At 40.0% G+C, this 22,306-nt stretch overlaps 1 protein-coding gene across 4 annotated transcripts in view; it reads right to left on the bottom strand.

Annotated features, from left to right (window-relative positions):
* The window catches only part of SPIRE1 (spire type actin nucleation factor 1), a 112,081-nt gene that overhangs the window by 48,856 nt on the left and 40,919 nt on the right, over nt 1-22,306 (bottom strand). For all 4 annotated transcript variants that reach the window (XM_042463383.1, XM_042463384.1, XM_042463385.1 and 1 more), the window contains exons 3-4: nt 19,342-19,572; nt 1,436-1,561 (exon numbers count right to left, since the gene is read on the bottom strand). In XM_042463383.1, coding sequence (XP_042319317.1) covers nt 1,436-1,561; nt 19,342-19,572 — 357 coding nt within the window. The remainder of the gene's footprint in view (nt 1-1,435; nt 1,562-19,341; nt 19,573-22,306) is intronic.

The raw sequence follows: 22,306 nt of genomic DNA, 5'->3' as shown, positions 1-22,306 counted from the left end.
CAGTCTTCTCAGACATCCTGCCTTTCTCATTTGTCACTATGACCCTCACTTGGAATCCTCAGTTTATAAACCTCTGTTTTCTAAATCTCTTTTTCTCTCCATTCTCTTCATAATGCATCTTGGATTTAGGTGTTGCATGCATCTGAAGTATATATAGGAATTATTACTGCTTAACGCTAAAGACTATTACATAAAACTGGTCATACTACATGTGTTCAGTAAAACCTTGTCTTAAAAATGATTTATTCATTCCAAATTCCAATATTCCATTGTGTTTTTTCCTCAGTGTTTCCCCATACATTCAAGTTAGAGGTGAAACAGACCGCCCCTTTGCACTGCCTTCTGGACGGCTTGGAAGCGCAGCATTTACCTGCCACAGGCTGCCAAGCCACCTGGAAGCCACCCTGGCTGTTACCTGGGAACTGCTTCATGGTGCTCCAGTGTTTACACCCTGCATACTGCTAGAGCGTCATGAAGCTGGCTGCTGCGATGCAGGCAATATTTGCCATTCCTTTTTCAGGTGGCTTCAAAGCAGATTGGGGCCGTAGCATGCGTTTGCCGCAGCCCCTATCAGGCTCCAGAAGGGGCAGCTTCAAACTGCCCCTTTCACTTTGCCCCTTAGCCTGTCAAAAATACTGCAAATTTTTTCAGTGTGCAGATGGGGGGAAATACACTTTTTACAGTTCCCCCATGCTTTCACTGTACAAATTGTGCAGTAAGCAGGAACCCAAGAGTTTTCACTGTAATAGCATACAAAAAAAATCTATATAGATTTCCATCAGAACCTGTCCAGAGTGGACAGATGGAAAAAAGACAAAAATGCAAATGATTCAACTAAATTGTCTGTTAAACTGAAAGGAAATGACTAATTCTTTCTTGCACAGGCCACTGCTGCACTAATCAGAGTACATATTCTAATTCCTTCCTGGGAACATTTACTTTGGACTTTCTTGTCTTGTCTCTATAATGCACACTCAAATTTATCAATATTATTTTTTAAATTTATGATTTCTTTTAAAAATTGTCTAATAGAAAAAACGTGAAGAGATTCAATGTTTCCATACTTATGTTTTCACAAGAATATTTCTTGCTTTGTCTAAACACAATAATTTGATTTCTTTGAAACAAGATCATTTTGAACAGTTATGGAATTTGATTGTTTCAACAAACTATAGATATAACTAGCCACATTTTAGGGTTCAGACATTATGCTAAACTGACTTGTCAAAATAAAAGTGAGAGAAGGAAAGGGGGAGGGGCATATGAACCTTGAACAAACTATAGCTTCATCTCATCATGATTAATCATGGTTTATCATGACTTCAAATTAGCTCATGGTCTCTTGAAAGCAAATTTTAAATTAAGAAAGCATCTCCTAAGCATCTTGAATTTTGAAAGTTCATCTATATGATCTAGTGACTTTCACTCTGCTTACCTCTTTTGCACTTTTAATTCTGGCCAAGAATGTATACAACTCCATTGTTTCAGCAAACAGTGCCCGACATACTGCTTGATAGTGATTTGGTGCATCTGATCGAGTTGGCAGATGGGCAGCACAGAGGGGGGGGGGGGGGGGAAATAGTTTTAATGAAACATATGTAATTATTCATGTTTAGATAATAAAATAATATGCCAGCATACTCTCTAGTATATAGAAAATGAATCAGAGGAAAAAATCCATTTATATACATAATCCTTTGGTGCCGCAATCGAAGTTCACCATCCATACACATGTTGCTATTATTCCACTACCAAATAAACCTATAGAAATGTTCACAGAACTGTACATTATCCAAGAAGTGCTAGAGCTCCAGTACCATGATCTGCTCCATTACTCTGCTCAGGAATGAGATACAAGTATATTAGAATCATAGTGTTGGAAGAGACTGTTAGAAAGAACTTCCCTATCTAAAGTTGGTTCTTTCGTTGCACTGGTAGCCTCTGGATTGCAAATACATCACAAATTGACCTAATGTGAACTGAACCAACAATCTTACAGAATCACAGAATTGGAAGGGGTTTCATGGACCACTAAGACCAACCACCTGCTCAATGCAGGTCTTCCAGCTAAAGCATCCCCAGCAAGTAGCTGTCCAGTCTCTTGTTGAAGATTTTGCAGAGAGGAACAGCCCAGCATCTCCTTAGTCAACTGGTTCCATTGCGGAACCACTCTTATTGTCAAGACATTACTTCTAATGTTTAACTGAAATCTAGTCTCCTGTAACTTAAAACCATTAGAGACCCGGTTCTCCCTCTGGGGCAGCAGAGAACAAGCCTGTCCACTCCTCTCTCTGACAGCTCTTGAGGTATTTAAAGAGTGCATTCATGTCATCCCTTAGCCCTCTTCACCAAGCTGAACATGCCCAGCTCCTTTAACCTTTCCTCATATATTTTGTTCTCCATATCTCTTATCATTCTTGTTGCCCTCCTCTGAACCTGAGACTGAACACAGTACTCCAGATGAGGCCTGACCAGTGCAGAATACAGTGGGACTATTAGTTCCCTTGACTTGGAAACCATGTGGTTTCTTTATTTTGCATCAGAATATTATTGTACAAATGGGATACAAAGAAAAGCAGGGAGTGCTGAGGTGGGGAGTCATTAAGGTAAAGGGAAGACAGAAAAAGTGAAGATTGGCAAATTCATGGGTGTGTCATTTTCTCAAGCAGTTGAAGCTGAAGGATTGTATCCTCCTATATTAGCCTGCCCAAGAGCTTTGAGGGAGGCCTTTGATCAGTCCCATCATCTCTGGAGATAAATTTGTTGTTGATATAAGAGAGGTCTTTGTCTGTGTCTGTTCCCAGGCTTTGAAACTACTTCCTGAGGAGGCTAAATTAGTTCACCTTTTGCTGTCCTTCCATGAGAAGGAAAATACCATTTAGGAGTAGGCAAATCAAAATGAAACAGAGCTACTAAACTGAGTGGTGGTAACTGAAGGCTAGAACTGACTCATTCTTCCTCACAACTTTAGTCTTTCCAAAGCTAATTGTGAAAGCAATCAGTCTAAACAGTATTTCTGGTTTAACGTAAGTGCTGCCCATGCCGTTTGGAAGAAACATAGCAGAAGGATACACTAGAAAGCAAGGAGAAAAACACGACAGCATGTTAATGACGATAGGGATGAAGTATGCAAGTGGGAGAGCTGTATAATTGAATTTCTATGCAAGGCTTTTCAGGGCTCATTTTGGGTTGCCTAGAAAGTGGGTTGCAGTATTCAGTTTTTTACTTAGATCACTAAGAAGATTAGAGCATTTCCATCTACATTCAGAGATCACACGGGGAAAACATTATGTAAACAAGGAGTCTGCCAACAACTCCCTCTGGGGTTTATTTTCATGCGAGTAAAGAGCAACAACTCACCCAGGCAGTGTGGTGGTAACAGAAATCACAGGTATCAGGAAAGATCAAACAAAACTTCTGGCCCCATTTGAATGCACTTCATCAAGAATGAAACCATATTACAACGAAATATTCACAACTGACTGACCCCACAAAGCTCACTTGGCTTCCACGTAAGCATTTTCAAATAAAGACATGGAACTTGTACCTCAACAACTCAGTCTGATGGTGGTCAGAGTTCAAAAGATACACACTTGTTTTCACTTCTAATCATCATCTGAAAAGAGATGTATTGTTGGTCTCTTTTCTCTGGAAATAGGAAAAGAACATTTCCCGTGGGACCTAAAACATGATCTAACTGTTGATGATTCTCCAAGTAAGCACTAAAAAATACACACCAAATAATTATCCTGTGGGTGTTTTAGCTTAAAATGATGAAAATCTGTCACGCATCTGCCATGCTGCATCCTTTATCTATACGGCAAAACTCTTTTTGTGGCTTCTGGCCTTTCCTCTCTGACATTAAAATTTGCCATACTCACGTGTATTCTGCCACATTGGCATGTATGATGAGAAAAGCAGGCAGCTGACATTTCCCTTAAACTGCTAGGTGCTTTCCTCACAACACATACACAGAACTTCTCATGTGATCTACCTATAGATGACCTAGGTCTGTAGATCTTGACAGTACTATAGGGCCAAGCTAAAAGAGCTAGGGCTGAAGTTGGGATAATGGAAGATAATGGAAGATAATTGGTCTTCAACTCTTTCAACTTTTTCTCGAAAAACACCTACCATTTTTTATCAGGATCATACTATTGTGGACTAGAACTATGGCATTGAGGAAAATAATGCCATTTTCCCAATCTAAATTGTCTACCCAAAGCTGCTAATTGTCCCACAGGAGAAAGCACACAGATACCTCCTGGTTATTAGTAGCATACATCTTGAGTCTATGTATACTCAGTGGAGTGACTAATTACTTAACCTTCTGATTTTTACTAAAGGTCATCTCACAACAATGGCATCTGAATAATTATGGGTAGCAGCCAAAGAAAAAACAGATTATCACTACAGAAACCAGGAAAAATGATCCCTACTAAGGTGTTATCTATCCATGCAACAGAAAGTAAAGAATCTTAGCTGGAGAGAAGGTGATCTAACCTACAACCAACCATTATGTTCATAACTGAATTGAACTCTGAATTGAGACCCTACTACAGCACATGGTTCCATAATAACAACAGAAACCTATTTCTGTATTAATATGATAATGCCTTACTAGTCTGAAGAGATAATTTATTCATTCCAATTCTAGTAGTAGGATCTAAGGGGTGGGTGAATACACAGGTTTTGTGAAGCAAACTGGGGGGTCTACCTGCTCTACATTACTGCAACAATGAAATGTGCTTCTTATAACAGTAACTAATAATACTTTGCTACTTATGTACTATCTGAAAGGGTGTTCAATATAAATATCTCCAAATTTTATTTCAGTTCTGATACTGTAAACATGTTTTTAAACTGTCACTAAAGCAAAGTAGATCTTGGAGACATGGCAGGAAACAGTGGGGTCAGATAATTTGCAATTTTCAGGCTGGAATTCTGATAAACTTCAGAAGGATGATGCATTCTCTGTGTAGGGGAAGGGATTAACCACCTGGGAGATGGCAGATGGTGCACAGACCCTCTTAAGAGGATCCAAAGAAGACCAGCTCAGCATTAACTCAAAGATATAGCTGAGTAGAAACTGCAGTAGCAGATATCATCACAACACTGTACTTATGGGCTGAGATGTCCATCTTTATCTGAGGACTACTAGCAGCCCCATTATAATGAAATATCTATATTCCTAAACAGTTCTGGCTTGCAGAAATGTGATTTGTTGCAGCAGTGGAGGTCTGGTCATAGATAGACCATAGTAAGGTCTCCAGGGACTGTATGCAGCAGAGCTGGGATTGCTTATGTGTGCTGACAATTCCTATCAACATGCCATAGTCCAACATTCAAACCATTACACCATGCTGGTTCTCTGCTAGTTGTTATATATAGTTTATTGTTTAAAAGGATATACAGTAGAAGGCAAAGACAATATTTTAAACTTAAAAACTGAGTCAATGACACAACGAAGCAATAATTAAGAAAATGTTAAATGTGGATACACAGAAGATGTTCATTGGTTTTCCCCTGTAGAATGTCACCCCCTTTGAAAACGAATTTCAGATAGGGCATGGCTTATTAAAAGAGCCAGAATGGTAGTGGTAGTGGTTTGAGCACTGGATTATGACTCTGGAGACCAGGGCTTGAATCCCTGCTCAGCCATGGAAACCTTGGGCAAGTCACACTCTCTTAGCCTCAGAAGAAGGCAAAGACAAACCCCCTCTAATCAAATGTGGCCAAGAAAATCGTATGATAGATTTGCCTTAGGGCTGCTCTACGTTGGAAAAGACTTAAAGGCACACAACAGCAGCAGCAGCCGCTGCCTCTGTTGCCACTGAAACTTATTTAAGGCTTTGTGCTCTAATTATTTTACTCAGTTTGTCTATGTATGTGGATTTTATTGTTTGAATGTGTTTTAGTTCATTCAATAGTATATAGGGTTGGATATAAATAATACACACACACACACACACACACACACACACAGTACACTGTTCAAAGGAAGTAAAAAAATGACAGTGAGATCATACGCCCGGCCTCAGAGCCATGTACATGAGTTCTTTGGATCATAGCTGTAGGCTGTTCTTCCTCACATTAATGTTCTCATTATTGTTTGTTTCTACAAACAAACAGAAATCAAAGTTGAAGCTACAGCGCAGATTCAGTGGGCCCTTGGTATCTGCTGAGGTTTAGTCAAGGATCCCCCTCCCTAAGGATACCAAAATCCATGGATGCTCAAGTTCCATTATATACAATGATGTAGTAAAATTAGTGTCCCTTATATAACATGGCAAAAATCAAGGTTTGCTTTTTGGATTTTTAAAAAAATATTTTCAAGCCGTGGATGCAAAATCCATGGATACGGAGAGTCAACAACACTTTTTATTGAGAATGGGGAGGCTGAAAAGATTGTTGTTGTTGTTGAGTGCCTTCAAGTCGTTTCCAGCTTATGGGGACCCTATGATGGAGTTTTCTAATTGCCGTTTTTTGTCTCACGGACAGAAGGGAAACTGTAGGTTTCTTCAGAGAACACTTGCCAAAGATGTTGGAATCCCACAATTCCCTATTATGGACTTTGTTGTCCATGTGGGGGGATCTAGGATGGAGGAAGGCAATGTTAAAAGGAGAAAAAGGAATCCTTTTGAAGAATCTAGTTAAAAAAATGTTCTCCCCTAAAGTAAACAGTGACATCTCCATGTCATTCTCTGTAAATCCCATGACGAGGCCCAACACTAATGTTTTAATTAATAAGTTAACTAATAGTAAGTGACTCGGTAAAATTACTTAACTTATTAGTGTTTATGCCAGTGAATTAATTTTAGAATTTATAGCATTTAATGTTATTCAATTAGTTTACAATTCTGTGGTTCTAGGCTCTACTTTCAATAGTTATTAGCATGTTTTTTTTCTTTAGTTTCATTTGTTATGTCTTTATTATGCCTTCATAACAAATGTAACTAGCATTGCTTCCAGGATAATATGCTACTATAAACTATTTCAAAAGATCAGAGACTGAAACAAGATAAATATTCAGATACAACTAGAGGTTCCAATTATCCTTGCTTGTCCTGTGATTGACAATTGATTGAGCAACATAGTTAATATTTAATGATCATTAATGCTTTCACAAGAATAACCTTCATTTTGCTGAAGACCCCCTGTAAGCTATGATCATTTATGGCCATTAAAGACTAGCTCAGAGATGGGAACCTTTTTTCTGTTGACAGCCACATTCATAGAATCATAGAGTTGGAAGAGACCACAAGGGCCCTCCAGTCCACATTCCTTTGGGTGTAATCTGTTAGTGGGTAGCAGACAGAGGCACAGTCAGAGACAAAATGACACTTTGTGTTACTAACCTCTTCTGCAAGAAAGAAGAAATTGCCAACTGAGAAAAATCTACCTTGTTGCGAAGATCCCATTCCTCTGAACAATATGCAAGGCTATGGCTCCGTAAGATCCAACAGGACTAGCACAATGGCCAGAATACCTGGAAGACCAGGGTGAAAGAGGACTTTCCAACATTGCTATTATCTAGGATTATTATTATTTTTTGCTTGCTGTTTTAGTCTTTCCAGGAGGAGGACTTATCTGTGAATTGTCTAGTTTGGTGAGAACCCCTCTGGACTGTATTTCAGCTGGCTCTTGGGGTACAATAGTAAGGGATACTGTTCTTTTTGGTTAATTAATTTTTGTTTTGGTTAGTATTTTATATATAAAGATTTAGCCCTTTTATTGTAATACTAAATCGATCTTATGTTTAAGCAATTGTTTTTTATTAAAACGTATTCAGTGCTTTGTAATTTTAAAAATATTTTTTGAATGTGATACATTTTGACATGTTTTAGTTTGTGAGTTGTTCTGGACATAGTCTGCTTTGTCATATAAACATATAAAACATATATGTGGCATATCAACTCAATGCTAACCAAGGAGAATCTACATTACTCCACTAGGGTAGTTAAATTTCACTTTAAACTGTTGTGGCTCCTGGAATCTGTAGTTTGGTGAGGTAATTAGAATTATCTGTGAGAGATCTCTAGTGCTACGTTCAGGGAAATGGGACTACAATTCCCAGGAATCCACAGTATGGACTCAAACTGCTATAGTGTAGAACTCAGACACATAGCCATGTTAGTCTGGAATATCAACATGCATATAGAGCTTGTAGCACCTTTGAGACTGAGCGAAAGATGATGTAGCATAAGTTTTCATAGATTTGATCTATTTCCTCAGATGCATGGAGAATACTGTAGTATAGATACACTCCCTCTCTTCCTGACCATATTTTCTATTTCTTTCCACCCAAGGGAAGAAACAATTTCCTTTCCCCAGAGATCTGAGCTAATAGCTCGAAGAGGACCTTCAAATTTGCACAAGATCTCAGGTTGCCCACCTCTACTACAGAGAAAGGTGTGAAAACTATGCCCTTTTTCACAACACCGTTACACTGTTATTCATATTATTATGAATAATGTATTTCTCTCTTATTAATATATTTGCGGGGGTGACTGTGTGCTTTGAATGTAATGAAAACAGTGACTCTGACTATGCATAATATCTTAACACAGTGCTATATAAATCTACAGTGCTATATAAATAAAGTATAATAATAATAATAATAATAATAATAATAATAAACACAAACTGGTAAAACAACCTACTCAAGCACAGCTGAATTATGTACAGTACTTTATGATGTGGTGGGACAGTTGGGTTACTATACACATTTCAAATAAAATGCTCACCTCTATGTTAGTAATATTATTATTTACCAAACAATTATTCATTGTGTTACTTCTACTCTGTGAATTTTTTCCCCCAGAGCCTTTCCTTAATCAGTAAAACCACTGTTTTAAGAACAGTGGACTCCATGCCAAGGATGAAAAAAAGCTGATTGACTTGCTGATCCTCAATCCAGATTATTTGCTGTCTTATCCAATTTGGCTAGGTGGATTTAATGCCATCATCATGCTGATAGTGAAACTGAAAAATGCATCACCACACCACACACAGAACTTATTAGTGCTAATGGCTGGGCAGCAGAGATGTTTGCACTGAGATGAACTTAGACAGATCAGCTTTGGAACTGATCACTCCGACTTGTCTGTCTGAAAGCCAGGCACTTCAGCCTGCTTTAGTAATTAAGAACAACTTTCAATTTAGATACTTTGTTGGGGTGAGTGACTATAACATGGCACTGTCACTAATGGCTAAACTAAATGAAATAGTGAGACATCTGTGATTTCATCTCTCACCTTGAGAATTACTGTTAGGGAACCTGGTAATATATAAGACAGTCCTAACTCTTCCCCTCAGCGTCTACTTCCCAGTTTTAAAACCAGCTGCAAAATTGGCATCTGGATGCAGGGTGGTGGAATTTAGCTCATCATCCAGTCTTGGTTACATAAAGAAGAGAAATGTAATTAAACAGAGATGTTGCCGCTAATCTTGTCTAACCCTCAGTTCTCTACAATGAATTTGAATCTAGCTTATGGACTAAATTTCATTCAGTGACTGAATTACTGAGATGCCCCTAACTAACAATTCCAACATTTGAAGCATAATCAAAACATAGGCATTTATAGTATAATTTGCTTCTTCTCCATCAGCAGTAGGTACCTTGTGTGAAAAGCATATTGGCAGCAAGAAAGCAGCACAGAGCTCCTACTTTATTGTGTGCCAAGCAGCAATCTTTACAAAATAAACCTTGGATATCCAATCTGCCATCTGAATAATGTAACCCACAAAACAGCTACCCTACAATTTGGTTTCCAAATTTACCTTATCAGCTGCTGGAGCAATAGTGGCAGAAACTGAATGAAAACCTCAACTGTGAAGGACCATTTCAGAGGGCAGCTATAGTTTTCATTTCTTAATTAACATGTAGGATTTGTCACTTTTTAAACAACCTTTTCTGATACATCTGAAAAGCTACCTGCTAATTTTTCTACTGTAATAAAAACGATTTGAGAAATGATCATCTTCTAGGTCAAAAAAACAAATGAATCTGAACAGTTTTGAACATCGGCACTGCTCTATAAAAAAACAACAAAAAAGTGAAAACATTACATTTAAGCAGCCTCTGCAATCCTGACCAGGAAGATTGAGCAACCAGTGGCCAAACATTTTAACTCCGAACATCATAGCTTCTCTAATTTGGAAGTAAGGTGACATTCAAGCATTTTAGTCAAAGTGGGAAGTTTCTGGATCCATAGACGCAAGACTTTAAGATCACATGGTTTCATCCTACAGGATAATACATAGTCAGCTTAAGAATATTAAGAGTGGAATGTTCTAAACAGCCATCTTGGCTACAAGCTCATTTTTGTTTTAAGCATCTAAGTAAGGAGGCAACCACACCGTTTTACTTAGTAATTGAGCTATTAAATTCTGTTTGTTAATCACTTGAAAAATACACACACACACATATGTTAGTAATTAACTGCATCCTTTTGGGATCCAGAACAAATATATGATAAGTGCTGCTTGCTTCGAGACACACACACACACACACACACACACACACATATATATATATATATATAGAGAGAGAGAGAGAGATGTAATTATTAAACTCTGATAAAAATCTAATATGTTAGAAATTCCATAAGGAACAACATTTCCTCTCAACCCTTACCCAGGAAAGTATCACACACAAATCTAAACTGCTTAAAAATTTATGAGCCATCTCACTTTCAACCTGACCTTGCTTTCAGAAACACATCTCTTGAGGTTAACTGTTAATGACCAGTGCTAGTAATGTTTCAACGAAACTATAGTTGAAAGAGGAAACACAATCTTTCTTTGAACAAGCAAGCATGCAAAGTGCTGATTTGTTCAAAGTGCTTCACATAACAATGTAAAATGTCCATATGAACTCATTACATTGTACCTAAAGTTAGAATATGACCAAAAGATAAGGGAAAAGAAAACAAACTTTTTAATCTTCACAGCACAATTCTACTTCTGAAATCTACTGGTTGAAGGGCTTTAGGAAATGGTGGAAACTCTCTTTCACTGGCAGGACATGAAATTCTACTAGAATGGAGATATGAATCATAACTTCCCTGATGCACTAACAAAACCAGAAGACCCATCAGAGTTGGACTTCAGGGCACATCCTGTGTTCCTTAGCATAGACCAGCATTTCTTATCCAGGGCTCCTTGAGAGGTCACTAGCAGTTTTGTGAGAGATCATGTTTTTTTAAATAAACATTTCTGAGCTATAAAAAAATTAAGGCAAGGGTTCCCTATAACGTTTATACAGGGGTTCACTGACACCTCCAATTTTTATACAAGTTGTCTCACCCTTATCCATAATTCTGAAACTCGAGATATTCCAAAAACAACCATGTTTTTCTTCAGTGGCTGAGACAGTGACACCTTTTTGATAGTTCAGTATACGAAAACTTTGCTTCATACACAAAGTTATTAAAAATAAATTACCTTCAGGCTATGTATATAAGGTCTATATCAAATATAAATGAATTTTTTATTTAGACATGGGTCCCATCGCCAAGAAAACTCATCATGTATGATACACACACACACAATGGGTTTTCTTACAGATGGGATCCAAGTCTAAACACAAAATACATCCACAAAATGCAACTACAGGTATTCCGAAATTAAAAAAAAATAATCCAAAATCCAAAACATTTCTGGTTCCAAGTATTTTAGATAAGGGAGACTCAACCTGTATAGGAGTTCCCTTAGACCTGAAAATTATTTGAAGGGTTCCTCTAGGGTAAAAAGCCTGACAAAGGTTAACCTAGATGGTAGAGGGTCCATTTATCTTCCAAGCGTGGGCAGTAAATTCAGATGGGTGGTTAGAAAAATTAACACATTTTGGCTGAAGGACTTTGTGCTAAAAGAGATACATGTTTTCTTGCCTGATTCATGGGCCATGATACCGGTTCACATATGCTGGAGCACTGGTGCCTTTCCTCCTTCCTTGTTGTTGAGTTATTTCCTCTGTTCAAACCTGAGGCCTCCATTATGAAGAACATAATAAGCTGTTCTATGAGACCAGAGTTATTCCTGCATTGCTATGCTCTGGTATCTATAGCTGTGAGGGCTGGAGCATGGAAGACTATGCTACAATTGACTGAGGGTCACAGTAGATGTTAATGACAATATGTATCCCTTTGTTTTACTAGTTTTCCCTCCTAGAAATGGTTTTTCACAGAGATACATGCATCAGCAATCAGACTTGCAAATCAAACCTGCATTTACTATACTTTCCCATGACCAGTTACAGGACACTGTACACAGAATGCAAGATTGTACATAGGCAAGGAAACTCAAATTCAAAAAAAACATCTTTCATCACTTGGAGAATCTCTTCAAGCTGTTCCATGGCATTTCCAATATTAATCTTCATCCTGTGAACTCACTGACCTTTGCACCAAAGCATGAAAAGTTTCTGTCATCGCTCCTTTGTGATTGGATTCTGATCTATCATTTCTTAACTCCATGCTCTATTATAGTCTTTCCCACCATGACTTTCTTCAAATGTTTTGTGTATCAGCAGTTATCAGGATTAGGCATTCTAGCCAATGGTAAGTGATAACAGGAGTTAAAGGAAGGCAACATGTTAGAAAAGGTTGCCTAAGAAATGATCCACTGTGCTAGATACAGGAGTATGCTCTGGAATAGTATGTTTTAATCAGCACAAAAAGATATGCTGAAGGCATTCCACAATCACAAGTCTGTTGATTGTTTCCTTCTACTTGGTATGTCAGCATCAAAGCTAACTTAGTCGCAGTTTGTGGCTGGTGATGGCATTTGTTTGTTGTTTGTTTGTTTATACCCCACCCTTCTCCCAATATGGGATTCAGGCATGCTGTGGGCATGTCTGTAAGTTTACTAGCATGCTATTAGTTTCTTTTCAGGTGTTTGCCCCTCTTAGTCTCTGGCAGAGCCTACATACAGTACGAGTTGGTGGCTGTTTGCAAATATTTAACAGCTATTGTTTGATTTTTGTCTGCAAGAACTGTTAAAGGCACTTTTGAAGACTGAAAGTGGAAATATGATTTAGAGATTGTTAAATACAGGCCAATTCCAGGTTTATTATGTGTCTCTATATTACAATACATCTCTAAAATCAAAGTATCAAGAAATTCAAATCAGATTTGCAGGGATAGAAATCAACAGATGACTGCGATGCTTCCAATCTATGGGTCCGAACAAACAGGCCAAAATAAAGCTGCTTCAGGTCACTTTTGAGGCATGCTGTTTAAATGACACACACATCTTAAGAGGCCAGAAGCTGCGCCAAAGCTGAACTCTAGACCTTAGGACTGGAGCATGGCTTTGGTGCAGCCTCCGGCCTCTTAGGACACGTGCAGCATTTAAACAGTACACTTCCAAAGTGGCCCAAAACAGCTTTATTTTGGCCTGTCTGTTTGGGCCCTATGTGAATAATAGTATATATAGGGTTGCCATAATGGAGGACCTCCGAACCGGGACAAATGTAGGACCAGGTTTGAAAATGTAGGACTTTTTTTTTTTAAATTTCCTGGCTAGGAAATTAAAAAAAAAAAGGCCTACATTTTCAAACCCTGTCCTCCTCCTCCTCCTCCCGGCTTCGCCTAGGCCGGCCCCAAGCCGGGAGGAGGACGGGGGCCGCTTGGAATCGCGCGATTGCCGCGGTGCCAAGCAGCCTCCCCCTCCTCCCGGCCTGGAGGAAGCCTAGGCCGGCTCCCAGGCCAGGAAGGGCGCGGGGAAGCTTGGCATCGCGGCGATTGCCGCGGTGCCGGGCTTCCTCCCCCCCTCCCGGCCTGAGAGGAAGCATAGGCCGGCTCTCAGGCCGGGAAGGGCGGGGGGAAGCTTGGCATCGCGGCGATCACCGCGGTGCCGGGCTTCCTCCCCCTCCTCCCGGCCTGAGAGGGAGGCTAGGACAGCTCTCAGGCCGGGAAGGGCGGGGGAACCTTGGCATCGCGGCGATCGCTCGGTGCCGGGCTTCCCTCCCCTCCTCCCGGCCTGAGAGGGAGGCTAGGCCGGCTCTCAGGCCGGGAAGGCGGGGGGAAGCTTGGCATCGCGGCGATCGGCGGTGCCGGGCTTCCTCCCCGTCCCGGCCTGAGAGGGAGCCTAGGCCGCGTCCCAGGCCGGAAAGAGGCGGAGGCTGTCCTCATCGCGGCGATCGCTGCGGTGGGAAGCGGCCTCCTCCTCCTCCGCCTGAGGAGAACCTCGGCCGGCTCCCAGGCCGGGAAGGAGGCGGGGGCTGCCCCCATCCGCTCGCGGGGGGCCCGGGAGGAGCGCCTCCGCGGCTGAAGCTCCCACCGCGGAGAGCCTTCCCAGATCTCAGCAAGGCCTTGGAGCCCGCCGCAGGGCCGCGGGGCCGCGGCCGTCCCGGTTTGGGCGCCAAACCTGGAAAGGAACGGGACGGCACCGCCCAAACCGGGATTGTCCCGCCGGAGGCGGGATATGCCAACCCTAAGTATATACCAAGCTGATCTGCATTATTATGCATGCTTTAAGTATTTGAGATTTTAGCTGAAAACATTTTGGAAGTGAAACTCTGATTTTAAATCAACTTCTTGACCACTGTTAGAAGTGGCTGAAAGCCTGAAATGTAAATGGGATGAATTATTATTATTATTAACCTTTATTTATAAAGCGCTGTAAATTTACACATGCTACATAGTCAAAAAGCCAAATATAAATTCAAAGATGAAGCCTATAGCATCCAGTGTATTATCACCAAAAGAAAAAGGGATCATCAGCTTATTCAATAGCATACAGTATTTATTTTTTCTCTTGTTGAGAGTATGAATACTGTCCACTGAAAAATAAATTTTGTACACATAATGGACAGAAGGTAAATTTGCACTACTAAACAAATATATTAGAAAAACAGCTTGCTTCCTTGTAACTGGTTATTCAAGCAATCACTTGTACAGTTACACAGATGGATTCTGTATTCTCCTGAACCTCACCTGGGAACATTTCAGAACTAGGCCAATCAATGTTTTAGTAGCTTCTCCATTCCCCACCCTCAGTGTACATACTCAAGGGAGCACAGCACCCATCCTTCAGCTTTGTTCCTAATGGACTGCATCTAGCAGCTTCTGTAAAGATGCACTGGTTGGGATCAGGCAATATAATGGGTTGAGAAGGCAGGCTGTGTCACCACACAGTTGATCATTTACAGCCGAGAAACCTGTTTTTCTTCTTCAAGTCACACAAATAAGAAAGTAGAAAGCTAATTTACTAGAACTGGGGAAGGTGGTTAGGGTTACTATGTATGCTTACAATCCAACCCACCATGCTCGATTAATTTAGAGGGGTAGACCTAGATAGCAGCATGGTCAAGTGGAAATCCCTTGAAGAAAGGTGTTGGCCAAGCAGTGGCCTTCATCACTTGTGCATGAACCCAAATCTGAACTGTGAGTTTAGACAGTTTACAGCAGAGCTGTACTGGGTGGAGACTGGGAGACCCTTTCTAGAATCCTCATAGCAGAAGTACAGTCAGGGGCTCCACCTGATACTTGTACCCCAGTACAAAGAAAAAGCAAGAACTTGCTGGGTAGTACAGATATTAAATGTAAGTCCACAGTTGAGAGAAGAGATTGAGAAAAATGAGAACAGAAATGGGCTCTTATTAAGGTGGAAGACAGAAATCAATGAAGAATAAGACCTATGGGTCAGTATCTGTAGGAACTGATCCAGAAGATCCAGTGGGATCACACAAAGCTTCACATGCCCATCTGGCCAACATGATAGCTACAAGTGTATTTTAGTCACTGCAAAAATGATAGAAAGAATGCATGCACTGTGGCAAACAGAGTTTAGGTTAAAACAGCCCTTTGATAAATGTCTCATTAAAGTACAAAGAAAAAAAAACGGAAATGTTGTCCAACGGACAATGGAGAATCAAGCAATTGCTAGTTAACTTTAAACTGGGATTTGAGCAAAGAGACTGCATGTCCATCAGTCCTCAGGGAAAACAGAAAATAGACAAGCCCAAAGCACTGATTTCAGGACAACTATTTTGTGAAGTGCTGATAGTGCTGTCATTATTCAAGGATATGTCATATTCCCAAGTAGAGTAGACACACACTATGCAGATCAGTAAGAGGAAATTGACTCCTCCTTGACTATGAGAAAAGATGGAAGAAGCATTCTAAGATACGTTATCTGATCAAAGAAAATCAAATCCAAAAGGCAACAGACGTAAATTATAAAAATAAATAAAACCAGCAAAAGAGATGAATATGTAGAAACTTTTTGGGGGATGGGGGAACAGCCTAGCTTGGGCTTTGACAAGAGACATGCAGGAAATCACTAATACTGCTACTGCAAAAGAAGAAAGGTGAAAATCAAAATCCCTTGGGCATATATACTAAGCATAATCAATGAGTTATTTAGCTCTAAAAAGTTTTGAAATGAAATTCTACACCAGTGAAAACCTCATACAGTCACAAAGACCGTGGGAGAGGAGTATCCTTGCCCACAAGGCTGATCTCTTCAAATTCTGAAATGTTATGCATCTGGCTTCATTTAATCTGATGATGTAGCTAATAACATGCATGACTGGCAAATTTCAATGGTATATGACAAGAAAGACCTCATTAGAGAGGTTAAAAAATCAAAATTCCTACCCACATACTAACAGGTAACTGTTGCGAGTGATGGGCCAGCAAGCAGCTGAAATTTAACCCAGTGGTGGCATGTAGCCCACAAGCCACTGACTGCTTCCACTGTTTTATTTAGAGCTGTACCAAATGTGTTACCATATGGTTTCCAATTGTAAATCCCCTGTTGTGCACTGTGATCACACAAAAATACAATTGTTATTTCAAAACTACCATCAACTGCCACTACAGCATGATGCTGCATATATTTACTAGTTTGCCGCGACACAATGGTTACATTTAGCATTTTATTTTGCATCAGAAATGGAGATTGCTCAATTAGGAGTTTGTAGGAAAGCAGAATGTGAGAAAAGTGTGTGGGACAGAGTATTACATTAGTGCAGCGGACAAATTCCTAAGAGGACTTACATTTGAGTGTCTGCATCTCAGCATGGTACAATAACTGCTTGAAGAAACAAAACGAGACTATAATAAAGCTCTCTGCCCCTTCAAAGCCAAATGTTTGGAAAATGGAAGGTTCAAACTAAATGGAGAAATGTTGCAGGGATCTTTCGCAACAAAAGAGAATGGTCTATCAGTCAAAACTACTTATAATTGTCTTTACAAAACCACATGTTTCTGAGGAGTCAGTTATAAAGGAAAAACTTGTACACAGGCATGTGCCCTTTAACCAGCTAGAATATGATGTAGCAGCACGTCCTTCATTATTGTTGTTATGTTGCTATAGATCTACAGTAAATACAGTTCCTTGTTCTTAATTTCACAGATCACAAATGTGTCTACATATATTTACAGCATTATCAATGCATTCAAATATACTGCAGCACCAAATTCTCAAACAAAACAAATGAACAAATCATAAGGCTGAGTTAAAATTGTGGTTGCAGGTGAATCCCTATGAAATCAAGAGGGGCCATTTAAATTGCAGTTTCCCTTTACTTATTACAGGTACAATTCTCTCTCTCTGGGACTCTGAGACTGGATGTAGTTCCTACCATGAGAAAAACAGCTGGAAAGAAACACTTTGGAGGGGGGGTGTCGAGCATAGATAGGAATCAAACCCTAGTGTCCAGAGTTGCAGTCCAACACTCAAGCCACTGAGCCATGTTGGGACTCTACAATTCCCTCAACCCTGCTCCTTCTATGCTTTAAAGCCTATCTGTTCCCACTCTGAAAGGTGATTCAGAAAAATCATTTGTAGATTAGTAAAAGACCCACCAAAACACAGCTGTTAACTAGATATCCACAGTAATCCAACTTCAGCAACAAAAGAATTTCACAGGCATTAATTAGGGAAAGCTAAAGTTGCTACAATCCAGACTATAGTGAGGTTGCAATCTTGTCTACATCTGAAGTGAGCAACAGCTGAGAAAAACTTAACTAAACAGGACAGGACCAGCATATTAAATAATAACAAGAGCAACAAAAAAGGGGGCAGGGGGCAGAGAGAGGGAGAACTTAATGATGATAAAATTACAACTGCTTTCTATAATCCTCCCTCTTAGTCACTTCTGCCTCATTTAACTAAACTTAAAAATTGCACCTAAGAGTAAAACTGTTCAAGCAAACCTACTGTGTCTTGTACCCGAACATCTTTGTTCTCATTCAGTACCGTTTTTTAAAAAAATCTTTAACCTTTCTACATTCACCATTGTGTTTTAATACTATATAAATGAACCCAAGTCCCTTTTCACATGGTTGTTCTGGCAATATTAGTTCAAAAGGGGTTTGCCTTTGACTTCCTCTGAAGTTGAAAGGTTTGCCTATGGCACTGTATGTTCTCAGTCCCTCCAGAAATCTTGGCATGTTATTGTTTTGTTGTTATGAGCCTTCAAGTTATTTCTGACTTATTGTGACCCTATGACAGGGTTTTCTTGGCAAGATATGTTGGGAAGGTTGCCTCTGCCTTCCTCTGAAACAGAGAGTGTGTTATGACCAAGATCAACCAGTGGGTTTCTATGACTGAGTAGAGATTTGAACTCTGGTCTTCAGAGTCATAGTCCAACACTCAACCACTACATGACACTAGCACTCTTATCCTTGATCATACCAAAACATATATCCCTGAAAGAGTTAAAATTCAATTCCAGAATGGCATTTTCTGCACTGTCAGCGGAATATATCAGAATTGTTCATTATGTGTTTAGATTTGATATACGCGGAGAGCAAAAACACAAAAACTTCCAGCACACTTTCTTTGAGAACAAAATCTTTACAGTTGGTCCTCGGCATCAGTGGAATAGCCACCCTTGGATTGGAGCACCTGTGAATGGCCCCACCCCATTATTGTCAATGGTGGCACATGGATGCAACCACACCACTGCAGTTGTGTACACATCACATGTCCACTGATAATAATGGGACTTGAGGTCCCACGATTTTTGATACCCACAGGTGGGAATATGGAATGGAACCTCTGCAGATACAGAGTGCCAACTGTATAGAAAATGGTGGCTACAGCTGAACAAAACACCAAACGTGTATTGCAACCTAATGAAATCAACAGGGTTAAGAACCCATAATCTGTGTCAGATTGTATATTATGACAGTGGGTCTCAAACTTTGGTCGTCCAAATGTTTGAGATTTCATATCCCAGAATTCATTGTCTTTGGCCATGTGGTTGCTGAAGTCCAAAATACCACAGTTTGAGAACCACTGAACTATTATATAAGTAAGACATGTATAGTATTTATATAAACTGCTTCAATATCAACATAAACAAACCAGACTGCACTGTACCTTCATGACGTCGCGATAAGACTGTATAACTGTAACGTCGTCTTTCTCATTTTCATCATCTACTCCTTCATCCAGAGCCTCATAGCCTTCATCTTTGCCTCCATCTGCTTCTGTTGTATTGGTCATATGATCAATAAGCTGTTCCAAGGGGGGGCTGAGTTCTCGTTCTTCATTCTCTTTCAAGCCATAATCCAGTGCTTTATAAATAATAATACCCAATGATTCGATTACCTGGAAAAAAAGGGATATTACTTTATAAAAATAAATGAATATTTTTTCCTACTGTTAGCTGCTGGAACTGAAGTTCAAAACATCTGGAGTGCACTACACTGGAAACAGTGGCTTGTACTACACCAGCATTTAACGAAAGAAAATTATTCTTGGCTACATCAATACTGTGCAAGAAGACATAATTTTTCAGAATTTTTAAAAAAGGAAACATCACTACTAACAAAGGTGGGTTACAGACTGCCGAAAAGCGGCGGCCTGCACCCACCCCTTTCCCAGCTGGATCGGGGCCTCAGCGGCCAGAGCGGCAGCTGCTGAGGCCTCAATCCACCGCTTTCCAGGCTGCGGGAAAGCGGCAAAAGGCCTCTTCCCCGCAGCCTGGAAAGGGGTGTCCTTGGGGCTTCAAGCCCCAAGGACACCCCGCGGTGGCGGGGAGGCCCCTTTCTCCTCTGCGTCGCTGGGCGCAGCCGTCTGAAAGCTGTGCCCAGCGACGCAAACGGCAAAAGGAGCTGTTTCAGAGCTCCTTTTGCGGCCGGGGAAGGGGCGCACTATGCGCACTATGCACCCTGGCGCGGCATGACAATGTCACCTCCGTGCCGCACCGTATAGAGGCGGCGCGGTTGTAACGTCGTAATGGTAGCGGCCGTGTGGAATGGGCGCCGCCATTTTGTGCGTGCTCTGCGCGTGCTAGGGTTGGGGGCATCCGGAAAGGACGCCCCTTTCTAACTCTAGCACGCACGGAGCGCGCACTTTTAGGCCCGTTTGTAACGGGACTACGTGTTATTAACCATACACACTCAATATTTCTCTATATATCAGTAGTTATGAAAGCATCAGAACAGAATCAGGCCTGTGGTTCTGCTATTTCCAGAAAGGTAGCACCTAGAGCTATCCAAAGATTGCTCTTCCAATTGGAGACTCCAAGAGGATGTCCAGTTGATGTTCCACACCACTGCATTTACTAATGCATACAATTCCATAAAATTCTGTCCATGTGGACTGTTCTCTTCATGCACCAATAGTTGCAACACAGCTACAACGGGAGGTACTTCAGGGAAATAACAAGGAATTAGACATACAATAAAATGTATGAGGAAACAACGTTTTTTAAAATGTATTTAGCAAGTACACAGATGTATATTTTCATACCAAAATTAAAGCATATTTTTGTTGGAGTAATAGCTTTTGAGCTAACTCAATACATCACTCCTCCTACTAGTAAAGTGCACCCCAAATGGAAGCTGGAAAAAGGCTCCATTGAATTCCCATAAAGGGGAGGGGGGGCTAGAGACTTGTAGAAATACTGTACTCTTTTTTCAAAACTCCAGGATTTCCTATAAACTCATAACTAATTGCAATAAGAAAATGTGAGTGTATGGTGAGTGGTGAGCAAACGAAAACTGGCAATAGAAAAGCAGCTGCTACAGAACTTGTGCTGAGAGTGTCAATGGCAGATAGGCTGAACAGAAATGCATGGATGGAACTTTCCTTTTATTCAGCCATGGTTTGAAAAAAGGATCTGTTTTATTATTTGTGAGCACTGAATTCCATATGATATACTATTCTGGTAACTGTTGGGTCATAGACATTGTTTTTATTTCCTTACGCATGAATTTAGATTGTGGTTGAACCCAAGTTTAGAATTAGCTCACAGATCTTTTAACAGGGCAAATTGTTCCTCCTGTAAATTTATCATTTTAGATCAAACTTATTACCTCTGACAACACTTTTAGAATCTTTACAAAACTAAAAAATGAGTTCAGACTTTTTCACAGCATTTTTGCTGTAATTCTGCACAAACATTTGTGCTTTGTTTAACATCAGCTTTTTGGTCCAAATGAATCTGGAACTTCTGAAACACAATATTTGTTTCAGATTTGGATCTGTCAACTAAATGTAATAAAACCTATAATTTATGTTTAGCAAAACAAAAAAAAAGATGTAAATCAAATTGACATTCCCTATGTCTTTACTTAATTAATGAACTATTCTTTTAAACCTAGGGGGAACAAAGTGCAGCTATGAGGCTGCATGTAGCCATAAAGGTTTGTTTTGGCAGCCCTCAACTTCTTTTCTCTGGCCAAAAACAGTGAAGGTGGTAATTCACCTTTAAATATATCACAGACCCCTCCTCTCATGTCTAAGATCAAATAATAACCACTTTTGAAAACCAGAAGTGGATCTTTTCATTTTCACTTTCTTCCCCATTCTGAGGCATTTTTGGCTTTCCATGTGGCCCTTCAAGATCTTGGACTTATTCCATCATAAACCAGTGGTGGTTTATGATGGAATCACTGCTATAAAAAGAGCTGTGACTAAGACATTCTTTTGATCTTAAAATAAAACCAATGCCTTATATTTTGTACATTTTTGAGATAGTAATTTAGCAAGGGCTGATTTTTGCCCTTAAGTAACCAGAAATGAAACTCAGGAGGTGTAAACATTTAATTACATGGACCAGTCTTGTTCCAGTCTTTCATTCTGAGCTGATATTCAGAAGACTGTTAATATAATTCTGCATTACTATCACTTGCTAAAGACATATATGCTCTCTTAGCCATATTACCAGTATAAAAATCTATCCTTCTATCCCACATTGTAGGTGCTCTAGTCATAGATTTTTAGAAGAATTAATAGAGCATTGGAAGCACCTTACTTACAGTGGCCAATAACACACTTATTCTTAAAAAATGTAATATACTGTAAAATAAATTCCAACCTGTGAAATAAAACAAAT

Source organism: Sceloporus undulatus, chromosome 4 (assembly GCF_019175285.1).
Source record: "Sceloporus undulatus isolate JIND9_A2432 ecotype Alabama chromosome 4, SceUnd_v1.1, whole genome shotgun sequence".
Taxonomy (NCBI): Eukaryota; Metazoa; Chordata; class Lepidosauria; order Squamata; family Phrynosomatidae; genus Sceloporus; species Sceloporus undulatus.
The sequence above is the reverse complement of the archived record's forward strand: the minus strand, read 5'-3'. Positions and strand labels throughout refer to the sequence as shown.